At 38.9% G+C, this 21,112-nt stretch overlaps 1 protein-coding gene across 7 annotated transcripts in view; it reads left to right on the top strand.

Annotated features, from left to right (window-relative positions):
- Positions 1-21,112, top strand: part of FRY (FRY microtubule binding protein) — a 349,740-nt gene that overhangs the window by 223,291 nt on the left and 105,337 nt on the right. For all 7 annotated transcript variants that reach the window (XM_044249549.1, XM_044249551.1, XM_044249550.1 and 4 more), the window contains exons 18-29: positions 535-793; positions 2,343-2,525; positions 5,842-5,928; positions 8,086-8,345; positions 8,779-8,968; positions 9,600-9,724; positions 12,065-12,122; positions 12,983-13,074; positions 13,421-13,593; positions 14,888-15,048; positions 15,998-16,108; positions 20,487-20,641. In XM_044249549.1, coding sequence (XP_044105484.1) covers positions 535-793; positions 2,343-2,525; positions 5,842-5,928; positions 8,086-8,345; positions 8,779-8,968; positions 9,600-9,724; positions 12,065-12,122; positions 12,983-13,074; positions 13,421-13,593; positions 14,888-15,048; positions 15,998-16,108; positions 20,487-20,641 — 1,854 coding nt within the window. The remainder of the gene's footprint in view (positions 1-534; positions 794-2,342; positions 2,526-5,841; positions 5,929-8,085; positions 8,346-8,778; positions 8,969-9,599; positions 9,725-12,064; positions 12,123-12,982; positions 13,075-13,420; positions 13,594-14,887; positions 15,049-15,997; positions 16,109-20,486; positions 20,642-21,112) is intronic.

Below are 21,112 nucleotides of genomic sequence, written 5' to 3' on the forward strand. Positions count from 1 at the left end.
GTACTCAGTTTTCTTATCCTTAAAAGAAATAGGGTTTAGGGTGGCTGGGTTACAGACACTGGGAAGGGTTTGTGCTATGGTGAACGCTGTGAATTCTGTAAGACTGATGATTCACAGACCTGTAACCCTGAAGCAAGTAACACATTACATGTTAATTTAAAAAAGTAAAAGGGTTTGATACTAATTTATTCTGTAGTCAACATTGTATTTAAAAGGATTCAGATATAGGTGAATGCCAGGTAATATTTTAGATTCCATCCTGAAACAGAAAAAGGACATTAGTGAAAAACTGGTGAAATCAGAATAAAATCTGTGGTTTAGTTAATAGCTTTGTACCCAGGTTAATTCCTTAACTCTGATAAAGGTATGCTGGTTCTATCAGGTGTCAACACAAGGGGAGCTGAATGAAGAGCAGGTGTCAGGGTGACCCACTTTTAGACATGGATAAAAGCAGAGAACTATATTTGTTCTGTCACAAATCCGGAAGAAACATTAATGAACTAAAGACTTTATTGTCTTTTACTCCCTTCACAGGCTCTCTATTCATATGGACGATGAGCTGCGACATATTGCACAGAATTCTCTTCAGGGTTTACTTGTGGACTTCTCAGACTGGAGAGAAGATGTACTGTTTGGCTTTACTAACTTCCTTCTCCGGGAAGTCAACGACATGCATCACACACTCCTTGATTCATCCCTGAAGTTACTGCTCCAGCTGCTCACCCAGTGGAAATTGGTCATACAAACTCAAGGAAAAGTCTACGAACAAGCCAACAAGATCAGAAATTCAGAGGTGATTTTAACTCTCTTCCCACTGATTTATATTCTGTAATATATGTGTGAATAAGCTGCAGCTTGGAGAACCTTTGGAGTTCTTACTTCCTGCCACCAAGGAACTTTCGCGAGACTGGTGATGGCCGTTAATTTTTCCATCTTGCGTAAACTGTGACCAAGAAACTGAGGATGGATAGGTCTTTGGGTTAGATTTGTTATCATTCGCAAGGCCATTCAGGGAGTAGAAATTGCTTTTTTCAGAGAATTATGATTATAAATCTCTAAGAACAAATGACTATAAGCATGAATATAGAGCTGGGTATGGATATGCTTATCAAGCTGGAAAGGGATATTATGCATATAGAAAAGTTAGTTGCCCTCCAGTTGTTTTGCTTTTGTCTTTGTTTTTGTTTTTTGGGGTTTTTTTGGCCCTATCATACATCATATTGGTTGTATTGTTCAATATCCACAGAGGAAAAAATATGCAGTCTTAGGATTTCTTTATTTCTTCCCACCTCGGTCCTAAATGCTAAAAATGAATGAAAACATTGTGAAAAGCAGGTTATGGAGAAGTGTTGTCACAGAGAACAAGGGCAGTGGTGAACTTGACATTGGCAATGAGTGGATGGGAAAGAGGCCTGGGATGGGGCACCTGGATGGCTCAATGGGTTAAGCCTCTGCCCTTGGCTCAGGTCATGATCTCAGGGTCCTGGGATCAAGACCTGCATCAGGCTCCCTGCTCAGGCTCCCTCTCTCTCTCTCTCTGCCTGCCTTTCTGACTACTTGTGGTTTCTCTCTCTGTCAAAGAAAAACAAAAAAGAGAAAGAAAAGAGGCCTGGCAAGGGAAGAACACAGCTGAGAGGCTGAGGAACGTGAAAGCTTAGGGGAGTACAACAGCACTGAAGGAACAGCCAGGATCCCCAGTCCTAGGTCATTCCTGTTTCCCTGTGTTGTATACATGCCAAAGGATCATAGTAGACAAACAAGGGTTACATGTGTTTGTCAAAGGAAAACTGAAACGGCTGTGGAACCTGCCCTGTTGTCTAGGTTCCTTTTGCTTTAGACCCATTTAGTTGTGATTTTGGAACTTTCAGAACCCATGGCATAAACGTGCACACACCTAGATTAGAATCGAACACAAGAAACAAATACACACATGTGACTAGAAAGTAAATGTTTGAAAATCCATTTGAATGGTCTCTACAAGTCTATAGAGAATCTGAGTCAAAACAAATGAGGCCACTTTGACTCAATTTATGGTGTCATCTCAAATGGTATATGGATGGAAGCAGTTTTGTTCTTATTAATATTAATAGCCTTTGAAAGTTCTCTCTTATCAAAGTAACAGATGGTTGATGGTATTCCAAAGTAACAATGGATCGAAAGAAAAAGGGGATCTATGATCTGTCATGAATAATAATGAACTTACAGTCATGTCTGGATAGAAGCCATTGCAATTTATTTTAATATTATGAGGTCCCATGTGCCAAAAGATGCACACATGAGTAGTTTCTTCTTCTTCAGTTGTTATTTTTCTGAATATCAAATGTGCTCTTATTGCCTGACAGCTGATTGCGAATGGCTCCAGCCACAGAATTCAGTCGGAGCGGGGCCCCCACTGCAGCGTGCTTCATGCCGTGGAAGGATTTGCTTTGGTTTTACTCTGCAGTTTCCAGGTGGCCACACGCAAACTGTCCGTTTTAATACTCAAGGAAATTCGAGCTTTATTTGTCGCCCTGGGTCAGCCTGAGGTATGGATTCTCCTTTTGAACTTTCTAATTCATTTCTTTCTTTTGAAGTTTAGATTAAAACCTGGGAATAATGCATTACTGTTTTATGGGCCTCCTTGTCAAACATGATGTCAAAAAATAATTTTTGATTGACCATGGGTTTTTGATTATGAAAGAGCACTCTTGAGCTCTAAGAGATATGCCATCTATTCTGAGAGCAATAGAAAAGACCATTTCTGATTCTCTAAGAGGTGGTCCTTGGTTAAACAGTGAAGAATTTTAAGTTGTAGATCATTTTTCTTCATAATGTTCAGCATGCATCAAATTAAGAAGACATTATAATGTTTATATTAGAGAAAGAACTTGAGAAAATAATGAGTTCCATTTTAAATGATCAAGGTATCAAACAGTCTGGGTAACTGTTTAATTTCAGTAATCTTGAAATTATGAGAAAATAGGTCCCCTTGAGATTGGAGAAGCAAGCCAATGGTCAAGCATGATCGGCCAGCTAATGTCCGCACTTGGTCAAGGGCTGTGCACCCTTGTTCAGATGTTAGGGCTCATCACCTGCGAGAGCACAGGTAGCCAAACCATAAGCTGCAAAAGTTGATGAAAGAAGGGCCAGCGCATTATGTCACATACTTCTTCAGAAAAAATGCTACTTTCCATTTTCCTGTTTTAAATCCCTGAACTTGGTTTTCTGATCCACAAAATGGTCATTGTCTTTACCCAATATTTTCAAATTCATCACAATCCTTCCTGTTCACTCTTCTTCAGATGGCTTGGTGATCTATTTTAGGACATCTGTGGTATCTGGTAAATGGATGTCCAAGACTTGCTGTACTTTGGTAAACCCCCATCAAGTCTCTAAGTCTGATAGGAATGATCGTCATTACCAAGGACATGTCCACCACTGTGCTGTGCACTAGACATGGTATCTCACTTAACCTTCCCAATAACATAAAAATTAGTATTATTTTCCCCAGTGTACAGATACTGAGGCTGAAGTTTAGGGAGATTAAATGCCTTCACCAAAAACCAGCAGGGAGGACCTGACACAGCCAGAATTGAAAGTCAGAAATATATGCCTCTAGAGCCCCATGTTCTTTTTAAAGTGTACTTGACCATAATTGTTACATGAGTTTCAAGTATAAAACCCATGATCTTAATTTCTATGCAAAGACTGTGTTAAGAACATTTCTCATATGTTGCTCTCTTCTATCAGCCACAACTTTGTTTTCACATAATTTTTTTATTGGGGTGTCACTGACCTACAAGATTATGTTAGTTTCAGGTGTACAACATAATGAACCTGTTTTGTTTACACTGTGAAATGATCCCCACTATAAGTCTAGTAACATCTGTCGCCCTATAGAGTTGTTGTTTTTTTAAGTTAACCTATAATGTATCATTTGCTTCAGGGTTACAGGTCTATGAATCATCAGTTTACAAAATTCACAGCACTCACCTTAGCACACACTCTCCCCAATGTCCATAACCCAGCCTCCAGCAACCCTCAGTTTATTTTATTTCCTGAGATTAAGAGTCTCTTATGGTTTGTATCCCTCCCTGGTCCCATCTTGTTTCATTTCCCCCCCCACTTTCCCCCATGACCTCCTGCCCTGCCTCTCAAATTCCTCATATCAGAGAGATCATATGATAATTGTCTTTCTCTGATTGACTTATTTCCCTCAGCATAATACCCTCTAGTTCTATCCATGTTGTTGCAAATGGCAAGATTTCAGTTTTTTGATGGGTGCATAGTATTCCATTATCTATATGGACCACATCTTCTTTATCAATTCATCTGTTGATGGACATCTAGGTTCTTTCCATAGTTTGGCTATTGTGGACTTTGCTCCCATAAACATTTGGGTGCATGTGCCTCTTCTGATCACTACATTTGGATCTTTAGGGTAAATACCTAGTAGTGCAATTGTTGGGTCATAGGGTAGCTCTATTTTCAACTTTTTGAGGAGTCGCCATACTGTTTTCCAGAGTCGTTGCACCAGCTTGCATTCCCACCAACAGTGTAGGAGGGTTCCCTTTTCTCCGCATCCTTGCCAACACCTGTCATTTCCTGACTGGTTAATTTTAGCCATTCTGACTTGTGTGAGGTAGTATCTCACTTGTCACCATACAGAGTTACAGAATTGTTTTCATGTGATGAGAACTTTTAAGATCTCTCTTAGCACCTTTCACATATGCAATATGGTATTATCACCTCTAGTCACCATGTTGTACATTATATCCCCATGACTTATTTATTTTGTAGCTGGAAGTTTGTACCTTTTGACTCCCTTCACATATTTCACCCACCCCACAACCACCAATCTGTTCTCTGTATCTATGAGCTTGTGTGTGTGTTTTTCCCCCAGCCGTAATTTTTTGGAAACCATTTTCATTCATACACAAATAATGGTTTTCAGGGCTTTCCTGTAAGGTTTCTGAAATAAATAATTATATAATTCTGAGCTTCTTTTTTTTTTTTTTAAAGATTTTATTTATTTATTTGACAGAGAGAGATCACAAGTAGGCAGAGAGGCAGGCAGAGAGAGAGAGAGGAGGAAGCAGGCTCCCTGCTGAGCAGAGAGCCCGATGCGGGACTCTATCCAGGACCCTGAGATCATGACCTGAGCCGAAGGCAGCGGCTTAACCCACTGAGCCACCCAGGCGCCCCCTGAGCTTCTTTTTAATAAAAGATGGCAGACATATCCATATCCATATGCGGATACACACACACACACACACACTATTTGTGAAGAAGAATTTTCTACAAGATACTCTCTCCTGTACTCTGTAGTCTGCTTCTTTTGCCAAGTAGCTGTACACAACGAAGATACCACAGAGTATGTGGTCAGTCTCCAGTGCACTTTCTTTGGAACTAAAATTCAGTCACGGTCAACAATTTATCACTTACTTTAGCAGATGAGTGACTTAAGCACGTAGCATTTTCGTGGTCCCACAAGGCATATTCTTGTGGGGTTTCCATCCCTTAAATTTCACGACAACATGAACACTCTGCTGGATGACATACAGCACAGGTGTTTGGATCCTTGTCTATGTGTGCAGCATTTGGAAGTTCAAGTCCATGTCTTTTCAGTACAAGGTGAAGTTGGAGCTCTAAACATCTTCCACTGAAACTTGAAAGACTAAACTCAGAATCACAGGGAGTTTTATCTACCACCTTTCATCATGTTGGCACTCAATTTTCTGTGAGAAAACCCTTATCACTATCTTGCAAGCTGTTCGGCTTCATGTACCAAACAAAGGCAGTCGGGTGGGTGGGAAGAATTTTTTTTTTTCCATGGAGAGTAATTGCCCACCCTTTGTACAGGACGATGACAGGCCTATGATTGATGTCATGGATCAGCTAAGTTCGTCCATTCTCGAAAGTTTCATTCACGTAGCTGTTTCAGATTCGGTAAGTACACATTTGATCCTGATCCCTAATTGTTCTCAAGTGTAAGCTCCAGACCTGTCTGAAAAAGGGAGACAAAGAAAAATGATGTGGAAGAACTCTGGGGTTTCATGTCAGATAATAAACTGACACAACAGTACTTGTAAAAACAAGACAAGGTTTTCAGATACTGGCTTAGGAAACATTCAGATAAAGTTCAAACAAAATTTGAACCTTAGGGATATAGATATTTTGCAAACTACAGTTTCAGAAAGAATTGCTCAAGATTCCTTAAGAAAACTAATTATTTATCATGCTTACCACCACCATGTAACTTATATGGGGTGCTTTACAGTTTATGGTGTCCTTTCATATTTATTACCTTTTTCGACCCTCCTAGGTATTGAAACTCAAAAATATTAAGGGGCGGAGCCGTGGTCACACGGGGAAGTGTTAGGGCCTGGATTTGACCTTAGTGAGACTCCGAATCTAGGACACCTTTATCTGCCATTCAAATACATTCTTCCCTTTTTAAAGAGCATATTGGCAGCTTTCAATTTGCAGAACAAATAGAAGGAAAATTGATACTGATATTAGTTATCTGATTTTTTAAAAAATCAGTCTAGTGTAGAAGAGGGACCTGGATTAATTTCAGCTCAGTTGCTGAAAAGAGACACTGCAGATCGGGGACCGTTCACAGCATCCACATTGCTAATGCCCCTTGTCTCTTCCTTTCAAATAACTATAAATGAATAGAGACATATCTGACACATAGAAATGAATACAAAGCCTTTCCGTGGTCTCTCTCTCTCTCACTGAGACTGAGCACAGATCACTACCGTTAGTGGCCCTGCCATTGCTTACAGTTGTAGTGATAATGATCATTACTCAAACTATTAAGCCAGGCAGGACAGATTTTCACAGTGATACTCCATAGCCCTACAACTTTAAGAAATTTAGTTTGGTTTAACATGGAATGGAAGAGTCCAGTTTAATTATCTCATATCCATCTCTTATTGGGCTGTAGATGATAGTCATGTGATTTTTGTTCTGTTTATCAGAATCAAAATTGTGGGCCTGGGTTTCCTAGGTCAGCAATACTACACTTAAGAAGATACACGGAAAAGGGAGAAGAGGAATGTGCCTGCTCTGTGCCAGGTGGTTTCTACATTCCTTATCTCATGTGACTCACCTAAAGATTAGGTGAGATTAGCATAAATAATTCCCAAGTCATAAATTAATATCTCCCAGACAGAGACTCTGGGATGGTCGGTACACTTCCCGGGTCACAAGCCTGTGTTGGAAATCTCGTCTCTGGCCCTGAAGCTCAGGCTGTCCCTCCCCTTACAGCCAATCAGCTGTTGAGATCACTAGTGACACACCCATAACCATGAGAACCTGTAGACCCAAGAGATAATATGGATCATTTTAAGTGCCAGATAGTCATAAAGGGAATTGTCTCTCCTGGCACCACGGCTGGATTATTTGAAACCTGGTCTTCCCGAAACTTTGATTTTCTAGGCTTCAAAGAGAATGACACATACAAACTTATATGAGATATAGATCAAAAAAGTTTTAGAATGTAGTGTTGTTTTGGCTTGATATCACAGGACAAAAATAAGTAGGCTTCTTACCTCAAAAATCATCCGTGATATGCCCTTCATGAAAGGGATTACGTTTTGCCATCTCCTCAAGTCAAAAGGAAGGTAGTTTAGTCCAAGAAACAGAAAACAAGATTATGGCATTTAATAGCCCAGGATACTAATTACAGGGATAAAAACACATTGATGAATTTCAGAAGTTAATAGCTTTTGGGAATTTTAAGTGGCAATCCCAGGGTCGAGTTTAATTTTACTAAAGCCATTTATTTTTCAACAACTATTTATTGAGCATCTTCAGTGTCCCAATGCACGTGCTGTGTGGCATTAAAACTGAAACAGGACCCAAGTCTCTAAACTCTGCCCTTCAGCGGCTTGTATTCCAGCATAAGACACAGCAGTGGCTAGTACAGAGCAACATCCGATGTTGTAGGTGTGGGAGGGGTGTTTAGATTCAAAGCTTGGCCCTTTGCAGAGGTGGTCAGGAAAGCAGTGTGGACAAAGGGGCTCATAGGCGGAGCCCTGATGGGGACCAGTCATTTACCGTGGAGCTTTGATTCATGGCCTCTTCTCGCACCTGCAGGCAACATTACCACTGACCCACAGCGTGGATCTGCAGTGGTTGGTGGAGTGGAACGCAGTCCTGGTCAATAGCCATTATGACGTGAAGAGCCCTTCCCATGTCTGGATATTTGCTCAGTCTGTCAAAGACCCCTGGGTCCTCTGCCTCTTCAGTTTCCTGCGGCAGGAGAACCTGCCCAAACATTGCCCCACAGCCCTCAGCTACGCCTGGCCGTATGCCTTCACTCGGCTGCAGTCCATCATGCCCCTGGTAGACCCAAAGTAAGGAAACTATATGTCCTCCTTCGTGTTGTTGATCATTCGCCCTCTTACATTTTCCTTTTACCTAACTGATTTGCATATTATAATCCTCTCTAGTTTCTGTGCTTCCTAATACAGAATCCTGATTGTGGAGTAAAAACAGGTCAAAAGGTCTTATCTAAAACCTAGTTTTTTTTTTCTTTTTCCTTAATAATCCCTATGATTGTCTGAGTATAGAATGTCAGTCCCTTAACGGTGAAAACAGTCTTCGAGTTTGATTCAACTTCCCATCCAGCAGAGACATCCCCTGTCCAGACAGTTTGTAACAGCATGGACTAGCGTTGGCAGACAGTTGTTCAACTCTATTTGAGTGCTTCCTAGGATCTTTATTTAACCAGTGATGTTTAAAGTCCAGAACTTACTTTCACTCCTGTTTTCAAATCCGTATTTCTAGTAGCCCAATTAATGCCAAGAAAACCAGCACTGCCGGCAGCGGAGACAATTACGTCACCTTGTGGAGAAATTACCTTATTCTTTGTTTTGGAGTTGCAAAACCCAGTATAATGAGCCCGGGACACTTAAGAGCATCCACTCCGGAAATCATGGCGACCACACCTGATGGTACAGTGAGCTACGATAACAAGGTGACGTGACATGCTTCAGAAGAATTATTCTGTAAGGTTTTTTTTTAGCTTGTTTGTCTAGAGTTCACAGTGCGTATTACACTGTGCCTGCCATCTGGAGTCTGTGGGATCAGATTTGCATCCTACACATTTCTAAATTCCATTGAGCCTTGTTGTGCATAATTTATTATTCCTCTCTGACAAGAGAACTGAAGATGAAGAGAAGTTGAGAAACTTGCTTAAGACCACAGAGTGACTTATAATTATAAGTGCCCTGAGGCACTTGGCTTTTGCCCTCCAAATCACATTTCCCTCACAACCACCAAGCACTTGCACTTAAACTGTGCCTTGATTAAATGACCTTGCTAAGAATGGTTTTGGAGACTTAACTGGTTAAAAAAAATTCTGTTACAATAAAAATATTCTTTAGAATTTGTGTCCCAGGAGAAAAATGCATTCATTGTGCTGTTTAGAAATTGATGCCTGTCTACGTGTTTTGTTTTTTTGTTTTTTTTTTTTTTTCCTGAAATGATGGCAGTGTTTTGGGCTGTGGTTTCGTACTTTGAAACTGTTATAATGGAATCATCATTTGATTAAAGGAAGCATCAGTTATCATGTTACCTCTTTTTCACTCTTAATCAACTTGTTTCAGGCCATAGGCACCCCATCGGTGGGAGTTCTGTTAAAGCAGTTGGTGCCTTTGATGAGACTAGAGGGCATTGAGATCACAGAGTCCTTAGTTTTAGGATTTGGAAGAACAAATTCCCTTGTTTTCAGGTACGGTAGTCTCAATGAGTTCTGAATTCATTCCTGCCGCTGCTCTCGTGGGTCCTGTCTTTAACTTGAGTTTGAGTTTGCGTGTCGGCATGTGCCTGGGCATTTATAGGCTTTGCGCCATTTCCTTTGTGTCCGCGTTGCTTGACGTGCATGGAGCAAGCGTTCCTTGCGACTGCCTTCGCTTTTCCCTGTGGTCCTTGTGGCTTTGATTCGACGTCTCAGATTTTATCTCGTGTGCAAGCTTCTTTTAGAGAATATAAATGAAGAGAATTCAGTGTCCATCGCCGGTGAGCCAGACCGTTCAGGGGCTTTGCCATCAGAACAATGAGGTCTGCTCATCGGCCATTCATGCAACAGGCTCACAGGTTAAGCACCGATAGAACTCTTCCAGGAGTATTCTGTTACACTGGCCCATCTCTTTGGAAGGTGCTTTAACTGCCTTAATAGAATCATCACGTCTCACTTTCTGGATCCCTAACTCATTTCACACCTTTAATCAAATAACCATTCCATCTGAGGCAGTGTCAAAGCCCTTTGAAAGAGCCGTCATAAAGTGCTAGTTCAAGCTGCCTCTGGTGACTTCAGCTAAGCAGTGAACGCCTATAAGCAATTCAATTAAAATTCTGACCTTTTTTTTTTTTTTTACATAGATAGAAAAGGGAAAGCTCCAGGCATCTGCGAGAAACTGTATTTGAAAAAGAAAGATTAATGAGACCTTTTAGATACCACTGGAAAAAAAAATATCCATTACATTATTCACATATACAGCCAGATTTTATTCTCAAAAAAAGTAATTGTGGGTTCTGATACTTGAGTGCCAGCGAACCAGTAATTTACTCCTTACTAGTTAAACAGTTAAGACAAAGAATCATGTAGAAATACTACAGGAAAATAAGAAAAAACAATTCCTGGAATTACCTAACATTCTTTACCAAAGAGCCTAAGAACCTAACCTTCTTTCCCAAGGATGTGTGCTCTTATATATCTTACCCCCTCAATATTCTTAGGGGTGGGTAAGATTATATAATTTGTTAGCTAGCCGTGTGAGTCTGGAAAGCATAATGTCTCTGGGCCTCGGTTCCCTCACCTGTAAAATTGTTATAATAAATTAAAATGAAGTGTATCCAATAAAAAAAAGAAAAATTGTTATCATTATAGAATCTATCTTATGGATGTACTGAGAGGATTAAATATAAAAATGTACATAGTAAATATTCAGTGAATGGCTGCTATTAGAGGAGATCATTAATATTATTTCCATTTCTTCGATGAAGAACTTCTAGCATCTGTGTTAGAGAAATCTGAAATGGAATGCAGGTTTTGTCTCTCAGCATAGAATGCCATAAAGTTTACCTTCCTAACTTCAGATTTTGCTGGAGGATGACGTCTTATAGCACAAAACATCCAGCCAGATTATGGCAAGGTGCTCAGGCATAGAGTAGGTTGTAGACAGAATTTCTGGCAGAAACTAGAGCTCATAATTTTGTCGTCTTGACATAGATGTTCATAAATTATTTCCCAAAGAAGGGAAATATTTAGATTAGTGGATAGAAAGGTGGTGGGTATTATAGAGGGCACAGCTTGCATGGAGCACTGGGTGTGGTGAAAAAATAATGAATACTGTTTTTCTGAAAATAAATAAATTGGGAAAAAAAAAAAGAAAGCTGAGATCTAGAGATAATGGGAACAGGGGAAAGATAGATAGATGATCAAACTTTTACTTTTACTTTACCAGAGAAAAGGTTTTGATGAAAACCTCCTTATTGTAATACTTGCCACAATTTGCATGTATCATATAGCTCAAATAAGGGTTTCATCTTTGAACCTCCCAAAAGACTTCATTTTAAAATCAGCTGTCAGTCAGTCAGTCAGTCCCCTGAGCACAGATCCCAAAAGTGATGCCCGGCAGCTGCCCACCTCTCTTTTGCTCTTGTGAGACTGAACATGTCTTCTGTGAGGGACTCGATTTGGCTTATCTTCATCCCCAGTGCCTGTAGTGAAGTGTTCTGATTTTAATAATCACTTACAAAATACTCTTTAACTGTTTATAGAGGGTATCTTGCCATAGAGGTCTCCAGAACAGGAAATCAAAATCGAGTCAACAAATATGTATTGAGCCAAAATTATAAATGTAACACTGGGATGAAAACCAGTAATGCAAAGCACAAGCCAATACCTGGTTCCAGTTCACCATGTGACTGAGAAACAGAAAGTCCAGGGGGAATTTGAGGTCAGAGCCAAAGTAAGAAAAGCACATGACTTAGGATCAATGGATGTATTTGGTGACCAACTTGGCGTCAATAATAATGAATTTCAAATGCTGACCTTTTTCCTCCATAGAGAATTAGTGGAAGAACTTCATCCATTAATGAAAGAAGCTCTGGAACGAAGACCAGAGGTAAGATTTTTAATTTAAATACTTCAACCTCAGTTTATTTGAACAATGGTATAGTATAAATTTAGATGATACTTAATCGTTCCCCCACCCCCCCAAAATACAAATATTAACAGTGAATCTTAATATTTTAACTTTTGTTATTTTTATTATTGCTCAGTATTTGAGTATTTAGTATAATATGGTTCCTATTTTAAAAGATTTTTGCTCTAAACTCATGAAGGCAAAACAACACAGTCCTATGTATGTAAAAATATTACATTCTTTTGCAGGAGGTTGAGTTGATTGAATTTTGGATTTTAGCTATTCACTTATCTTTTACAAGGAGTTGGATGGTCAAGAATATTATTTGTTCATCTGGCATAAGAAGCATTTTTGTCAACTTTATTTTTCCTGAAGTGTACTCTGAAAAGGACAAATTTATAATGTAGCGGGGGTGGGGGGAAGAGACTAAGACAGAAAAAGAAGCTTCCCATATAGTAGATAAGATCTAAGAAGTAGCAGAATTTTAGCCCTGTGACTTGCATGACAAGAACTGGTGGAACCCTTCATGTCCACTCTTTCTGCCGCTTCAGTGACTCTGTCTTTCAGTAGCTGCTGGGAGCAACTAGGAAATGAAGCTGGTTAGTTCCGAACGTTGCCACCTTGTAAATATTTATTGACCCACTTAGGATCTGTTTCTTTTATAACCCATAATAGCAAGCATTTTCTCTAAGGATTTGGAAGAAAGAAAAACACCCTCATCTTTTATGTTTAGGAAATTGAAAATATCTAAGTGAATCTTTCCTTTAATACAGTTCCCCAAAGCAAAGTTAATATTGTTTTGCCTACGTGCCGAAACAGAATTCCCTCTTTTTACACAGAACAAAAAGCGCCGAGAACGGCGGGACTTATTAAGGCTGCAACTACTTCGAATATTTGAGCTTCTGGCTGATGCGGGTGTCATAAGTGACAGGTAGGGGGAAAGTCGAATGAGTTCATCTCTCCTCACTAAACTGGCCTTTTTGTCTCTCTTTCTTCCTGTCTGTCTTGTCTGTCTTTCGTTCTTTCTTTCTTCCTTTTTTCCTTCCTCCCTTCCTTCATTCCTTTTTAAAATATGTTACCTTTAACTTTCACTCAGAGAAGTCCAAAACCTGTTGTTGGTTTTTTTCCCGACATTTATTTACACTGCCTGTGGGTCAAGAGCAAATTTAGCGTGCGACCCCTGGCAGTGAATCTTATTTTCCATGAAGCATGTACTACTCTGACATAAAGACTGATCATCTGAAAACTTAATCTTATTTTTCTTTTTTTTTCCCCAGCACAAATGGAGCCTTAGAACGGGATACTTTAGCCCTCGGGGCTTTGTTCTTAGAATACGTGGACCTGACCCGCATGCTCCTAGAAGCTGAAAATGACAAAGAAGTAGAAATTCTTAAAGATATCCGGGCACATTTTAGTGCCATGGTCGCCAACTTGATTCAGTGTGTTCCAGGTACAATGATGCCTCACTGCGAAGTCCCGTCCTTGCATGAAAAACCTGTTGTGTTCCTCACGGCTGTGTTTTCCTCTTTCATCCTCCTGGCCTGTGTGCAGGTCTGGGAAAGGGTCCTTCGTTTGTTTCAGGCTACTTGGGAATACCCATGAGAACAGATTGCGGTCATTCAGCACAGAGTCGGAAAGGGAACAAGAGGAGTTAAATTTGGCTTTGTGCTTATCCCATTATTTCTATTCTTTGGGTTCCCATCTGAAAATGAATCTATGTGATTTCCAGAGGAAGTAATTCAGGGAGAATTTCACATAAACTTCATTTCTTCCTTTTCATCGTGCTCCCCTGTGAACATGAGATCCAACTCCGCAGTATTCCTCCTCTTGACTCTCCAAGGAGCACATTCCGTAGAATTCTCTACAGCCTAGTAAATTATATTATTGAGAGGTTTTGTCTTTTTTCCCCACAGAGCAAATGGGTATGAGATCTTTTCATCTAACAAAAGCACAGAGAATAAAAATAGCTGGCCAGTGTGGTGTCAAAATTAATTAGTGTAATTAAAAGTGTTGACATAATTACAAAAGGCCACAGTTCAACTGGTTCTACTTTTTCATTATTTCGATGTGGCAAAACCTTCTTCTTACCAACCCTCCTCCTCTTGGATGACCCAAAGTTCAGATTTGAGAGGACTTCTTCAGTGCGAGTGTGTTTGTTTCAAATGGAGGGCCGTACGTTATATTTCCCAGTATTTCTACAGATGGGTGGAGAGAATGTTTGCTATGTGAGCAGCAGCCAAGTGGGAGTGTTATAGTTTTCCTAGACGTTGATGAGAAAGCAGCGTCCATGAGTCTCCTTTTTATCTCTGCTTCCCACTCTGGACAAGGTGCCGCCGACTGCGGCATGAGAGGACACTACACTTAGAAGATTAGGCTTGCCTTCTTTTTTTTTTTTTTTTTTTTTTAAGATTTTATTTATTTATTTGACAGCGAGAGATGACAAGCAGGCAGAGAGAGAGGAGGAAGCAGGCTCCCTGCTGAGCAGAGAGCCCAATGCGGGGCTTGATCCCAGGACCCTGAGATCATGACCTGAGCCAAAGGCAGTGGCTTAGCCCACTAAGCCACCCAGGCCCCACCATAGGCTTGCCTTCTTAAATGCTCATTTCATTACCTAAAGAAAACTTGAGTTACAAAATAAAATTACTCCTTTCCTCAAAATGTGAGCATCATGTAGAATAAGGACATAAACTGTATTCACTATACTTTTCAGTCTAGGAGACTCTAAACTCTGTTTTTCTCTCTAGTTCACCACCGAAGATTTCTGTTTCCCCAGCAAAGCCTGAGGCATCATCTTTTCATCTTATTTAGCCAATGGGCAGGACCGTTCAGCATTATGTTCACCCCTCTGGATCGCTACAGTGATAGAAATCATCAGATTACAAGATACCAGTATTGTGCTTTAAAGGTAGGGCACCTTTGTCTCAGGCAATGACTTTTGTCAGACCAGTAGTCTCTCTCCTTAAACTGACAACCATGCCCTAAATAAGGCTAAAATAACAATATGGTATGTTAAAATGTACGTGCAAAGGCAACAAACACACATCTTTAAGTACATAAGCTGACTTTTTAAAATTCCAAAATATACGCACACCAACATAAGCGGATGACTGTGTATAATTTGTAAATAATCCAACTGGGTTCTCAGTTTCAAGACACAACACTTTTCCCAGCTCTTACCTTTATCTAGTTCATGAGAACCACATGGTTTTTCTTATTGACCCTGGAAGTAGCTGCCTTGTCAGTTTGTTCTTGCCTCAATGGAGCTGATTTAAACCATGACCCTCATAGCCATGGCGACCTGCTAATTACACAGTGAATCAAGATCACCCCTTCTCCTGCATTCCCTTGCTTCTTCTCCTTTTCCAAGTAACTAAATTTTATGTTCTTAATTTTTTTCTGAGATTAAGAATCACAATTATGTATTTCCATATTTCCCATGGTTTGTCAACTTACTGTATTAGCCAAATATTTGTCACCAAAACAAAACTTGTAAAGCTATATTTACCTTATAAGCTGAACTTACTCACTTGAAATCACTGAAGGTAAGTTTTAAATACTGTGAAATGGTAGTTTTGCTGTGAGTATATTACTCTTTCATCATAAAGATTTGTTATCATAAAATTTTATGTCCATGAAGTTACACATTTTGGCCTTTAATTCTTATTTAAAAATCCAAAATTGGGAATCTGGTGCTTCTTAGTGAACCTAATAAGGAATACGTTAAGATCTTGTGACAATAACTGCTTGAGAAGACCCTCATCGTTGACCAACATGGGAGTTATGATTTAGGGAGTCGTTTGTGTGTTATTAGATCACTGCAAGTTTCATTCCGTGTTGGGTTGTTTCATTATCAGGCAATGTCAGCAGTGTTGTGCTGTGGCCCCGTGTTTGACAACGTGGGCCTTTCCCCGGATGGCTACCTGTACAAGTGGCTTGACAACATTCTGGCTTGTCAAGATTTACGAGTAAGTATTAGCCAAAACTACATCGTTTTTAAATGTCTAGGGTGTTCTGCCTGATCGGGTTACTAAAGTGCATGAGTGTCGTTCACAACCTGATCTTCACACATCAGCGTAGGAAGTGCGGGCTTCTGAGTTGTACACATTACTTCATGATGCATCAGGATAAGAAACACAACATACTTACCAAAGTTGCCATCATCTGGGCCCAAAAGCAAGTCTCCATGAATGGCGTATGATTGAAAGGACGCAGACTACTTTTGCTATTCACAGTAACAATGAGCTAGTGACCGATAATAAGATAATCAAGAAATGCTCATCCAGATAACTAGTGAATAAAAGAACAAATAAAAATAGAAACTGAAAATTATTTTTGGCCTGAAGAATAACAAAAATACCCCATACTAAACTTGTGGGCTGTAAATAAAGCCTTGCTTAGGAATGAAATGTATAGCCTTGAGTATATGTACTAGAAAGAAAAAAGGCTGATCTTCAGTGACCTAAGCATCCATCTTAAGAAGTTATAAAAAGAATAGCATATCAAACTGAAAAAAAAGGAAGGGAATAATGGAGATGAAAGCAGAAATTAATGAAAAGAAAAAAATAGAAATGATTGTTTAAGCCAAAAGTTGAATTTGTTAAGACGAATAAAATTAATTCATGGCAAATCTGATCAAGAAAGAGAGAAGGAAAAAACAAGATAGAGAAGACACATGTCACCAACATCAGAAATATAAAGAGGCTATCCCTACAAATAGTAGATATTAAAAATAAAAGAGAACACATGAACATATTTGTGCCAATAAACCTGAAAATTTAGGTGAAATGGACAAATTCCTAGAAAAACACAGAAAAAAAGAAAATCTGAATAGTCATAAGTAATAAAGAAATTTTATTTGTAATTAAAAGTCTTCCTACAAGGAAAACTTTAGGAACAGGTGTCTTTACTGTTAACATTTGAGAAACAAATTGCATCAATTTTATACAAAATCCTAAAGAGAAAACAGCTCAAGAGAAATACATCCCAGCATATTTTACCAGACCAGAATAATCTTTTACTAACACCTGCCAAGGATTTAATTAGAAAAAAATTTAAAGACAATTTTATTGAATAGCATAGATACAAAAATGCAAATAAAATATAAGGAAATTGTTTTTCAGAGTCCATAGTCTCTGAAAAACAGTCTGAGGGGTTTGAAGTGGCGGGGGGGTGGGAGGTTGGGGTACCAGGTGGTGGGTATTATAGAGGGCACGGCTTGCATGGAGCACTGGGTGTGGTGAAAAAATAATGAATAATGTTTTTCTGAAAATAAATAAATTGGAAAAATATATATATAAGGAAATTGAATTTAATGATACATAAAAAGGATGATTCCTCATGATCACATTGGCATTATACAAGAACTTCAAGATTGGTTTAATATTCAAATATCCATCAATTTATTAGTATGTTAATTATATTGATAGAGTCTCAAGAAGGAAATATGTGATCATCTCAATAGATGCAGAAAAAACATTTAATGAAATTCTACATGTATTTATGAAAGAAACTCCTACCAAAACTAAGAATAAAAAAAGAACATTCTTAGTTAGATAAAGGGTGTCTAAAAAATACCCTATTATAAACATCATAGTTAATGGTGAATATTGAAAATATTCTGAGATTAGAATGGCCAAAGACGCTTGCTTTCACCACTTCTGTCAGCATTATACTGAAGATCATAGTCAATGCATTCGGAAAGGGAAAATTAAATATCAGGAGTGAAAAAGAAGAAACTAGGTTATAGATAAAAAGTGAAAGCTTAAAACACTGAAGTTTCTAGAAAATAATACAAGAATACAGGAGGAAATCTTAATCCCTGGGGTCTAAGTAAGGTTTCTTCAACAGGATGCAAAAGTTACTAATTGTAAATAAAGAAAGATCGTTAATAACTTCACCAAAAGACATACCGTTCGAGTGTGAAAACAAAGCAAAAAATAAAAAGAGGGTAAACAGGCTAGTCACAGAGTGAAAGATGTCTGTAAGATAAATCCTGTACTTCTTGTCTAGAGTATATTAAGGACCTCTTCAGATAAATAAAATAGAGACATTCATAGAAAAATGAGAAGTGACTTACACAAGCAATTTACAAAAGAGGTTATTTCACGGGCCAATAAACATAAGAAACAGTTCTCAATTATCATATGATCTCACAGATATGAGGAATTTGAGTAACAAGACAGAGATTCAAAGAGGAAGGGAGGGAAAAATGAAACAAGATGAAACCAGAGAGGGAGACAAACCATAAGAGACTCTTAATCTCAGGAAACAAACTGAGGGTTGCTGGAGGGGAGGGGGGTGGGAGGGATGGGGTGGCTGGGTGACAGACATGGGGGAAGGTATGTGCTATGGTGAGAAAATAAATAATAAAAAAATAATAATAATAAAAGAAAGAAACAGTTCTCAAGCTCATGAGTAATCAGATGTAGACTCACCACAGGAAATATTACCTCAAATCCACCAGAATGGTGGAGATTAAGAAGATGGACAGTGTCAATGAGGAAACAGGCAACAGGAGCTCTCATACAAAGCTACAGAGAATAGAAATCAGAATAACCACCTTGGAAAACTCATTGGCTTTATCATTAAGGTTGAACATAGTACACCCTATGACCCAGCCATTGTATTCAGATATGCATTTCATAAAATATATATCCAGTATGCATAACCTAAGACATGTACAAAATTGTTCCAGGCAACATCTGGAAACAACCCAGATGTTGATCAGTGTAGAATGAATACATTATGAAGTAATCACATATCAGAATACAGCAGTGAAAGTGAATGAATGTGGAAGACTCTCAAACATGAGTTGTGTGAAAGAAAACAGACAAAAAATTATATGCTATATACTTCCACTGCATAGAGTTCAAAACAGCCCAAGCTAACCAGTGGTGGTGGAAGTCAGGATAGCCGTTCCTTTGGAAAAGGAGAGAGAGGCTAGGGATGGGACAGTGCATAAGGCTGGCTTTGGCTTGGCTGCTAGTGTGGTGTTCTGTGTCTGGTGTTCACACTGGTGTGTTCAGTTACCATAACTCATCATTTACTTGTGAATTTTATATTGTGTATCTTACACCACTCCAATATAAAGTTTCTAAAGCTCAGTAAAAACTGGCTGATTGTCTTTCAAGTTGAACTAACTTTTTAATGAAATGTTATTTTTAAGTCCTTTGTGATAGCATCATTAGGTTTTATCTGCTGCTAATTACTTAAGCCTATGGGGAACAAGGCTGATGATGTTGACCATCCAACTAGAATATTGCTTCCATCTTAACCTCCACCTTGTAGGTAAAACAACAACAACAACAAAAAACTAACTTTCCTTCTGCACCTGGTCACACCAGGCAAGTGAAGGAAACAGAAGGAGACAGGCAAATGTTACTCTCTGAAGGGAATATGGCCTCCAAGGCACCAGGCTTCTCCTGGACAAATGTGACCATCCAGTATTTGACAGTAGCTTCAGAAACTGTCAGTAAAGGATCCTACTATTTCTATCTGCTATCATGATCATTTCATGTGAGAGTCTCTGATTAAGAAGAGTTTAGTAGGAGGCTCCTGGGTGGCTCAATCAGTTAACTGTCTGCTTTTGGCTCAGGTCATGATCTCAGGGTCCTGGGATCGAGCCCCAAATTGAGCTCAACGGAGAGCCTGCTTCTCCCTCTGCCTCTGCCTCCTGCTCCCTCTGCTTGTGCCATCTCTCTCAGATAAATAAATACATCTTTTAAAAAAAAAGAGTTTATTGGTACTGTGTATCTTTTTAAAATATTGCCAGCTAAGTTTACTAATCAAGCCCCATAAATATATTCTGATACTTTTCCTCAGACTTGTATGCATAAAGGCCATCCTTTTGTATATTTCATTTTTAACCAAATATATGTATTCTTCAAAAATATTTTAAATGCAATAAGGAAACACTATCAACAAAGTCTTCATTATTTTCATTATACTTTCATTATCTTCATTATACCTTTCAGAATTAAAAATCAAAGAATAAGTGAACCCTATATAAGACAGATTTACAGAGAGTCTGATTTAGTTTATGCATACATTTCAATTTTCAGTTGCATCCTCTTAAGAAGAATATGTGGAATAAAAATTCAGTTGAAGAAACACCTGGCTAGCTCAGTCAGTAGAGCACGTAACTCTTGATCTTGGGATTTGTGAGTTTGAGCCCTATGTGGGGTATATAGATTACTTAAAAATAAAATCTCTTATAAAATTAAGATGAATACTCTGTCTCCATTTTCATTTTACCCAGTTTATATTGGCTAAGCATGATTGTGTGCCTTTCCCTGGAAAAACCTCTCATTAAGCATGAAAATTGCTTTTCTCCATGTTATTCAGGTTCATCAACTTGGCTGTGAAGTTGTTGTCTTGCTATTGGAACTTAATCCTGACCAAATTAATCTTTTTAATTGGGCAATTGACCGATGCTACACAGGCTCCTACCAACTCGCATCCGGCTGCTTCAAAGCCATAGCAACTGTGTGTGGAAGCAGGTATGAATTCTTGTTAAGTGGAAGGTTCTAGTCAGTGGCAAGTACAGTGAAGGTTGCTCTTCATGATATGAATATGTGAGGGCTGACTCTTTTGCAATTATCTGAGCAGAATAAATTCTAAAGTAATACACACTGGCCAGTATTTCCCCAACAGATATTTCCCCAACAGCTAGACCACTCCCTGTAAGTCTACAGCTACCGTGATTTTTCACATTCTCCAGAAGAGTGATGTGTAGTTATAGTACCCTTCTTTTTAATTGCCTGGAAATTCACCAGGACGTCTGAGAGCAGGATTTGAAAATGATAAAGAAAGTACACTGAAGGAATTAAAGGAGTTTCTAGAAGTGTTTGTGACAGGTGGGAACTCTAAGCCCATTAGCCATCCCAAGACCAAACTAAACCAAGGAAGCAACCTAAGAATGTTATATCTCCCTATTTAAAAAAAAAAAGAAAGAAAGAAAAAGAAAAAAG

This window comes from Neovison vison, chromosome 5 (genome assembly GCF_020171115.1).
Source record: "Neovison vison isolate M4711 chromosome 5, ASM_NN_V1, whole genome shotgun sequence".
NCBI lineage: Eukaryota > Metazoa > Chordata > Mammalia > Carnivora > Mustelidae > Neogale > Neogale vison.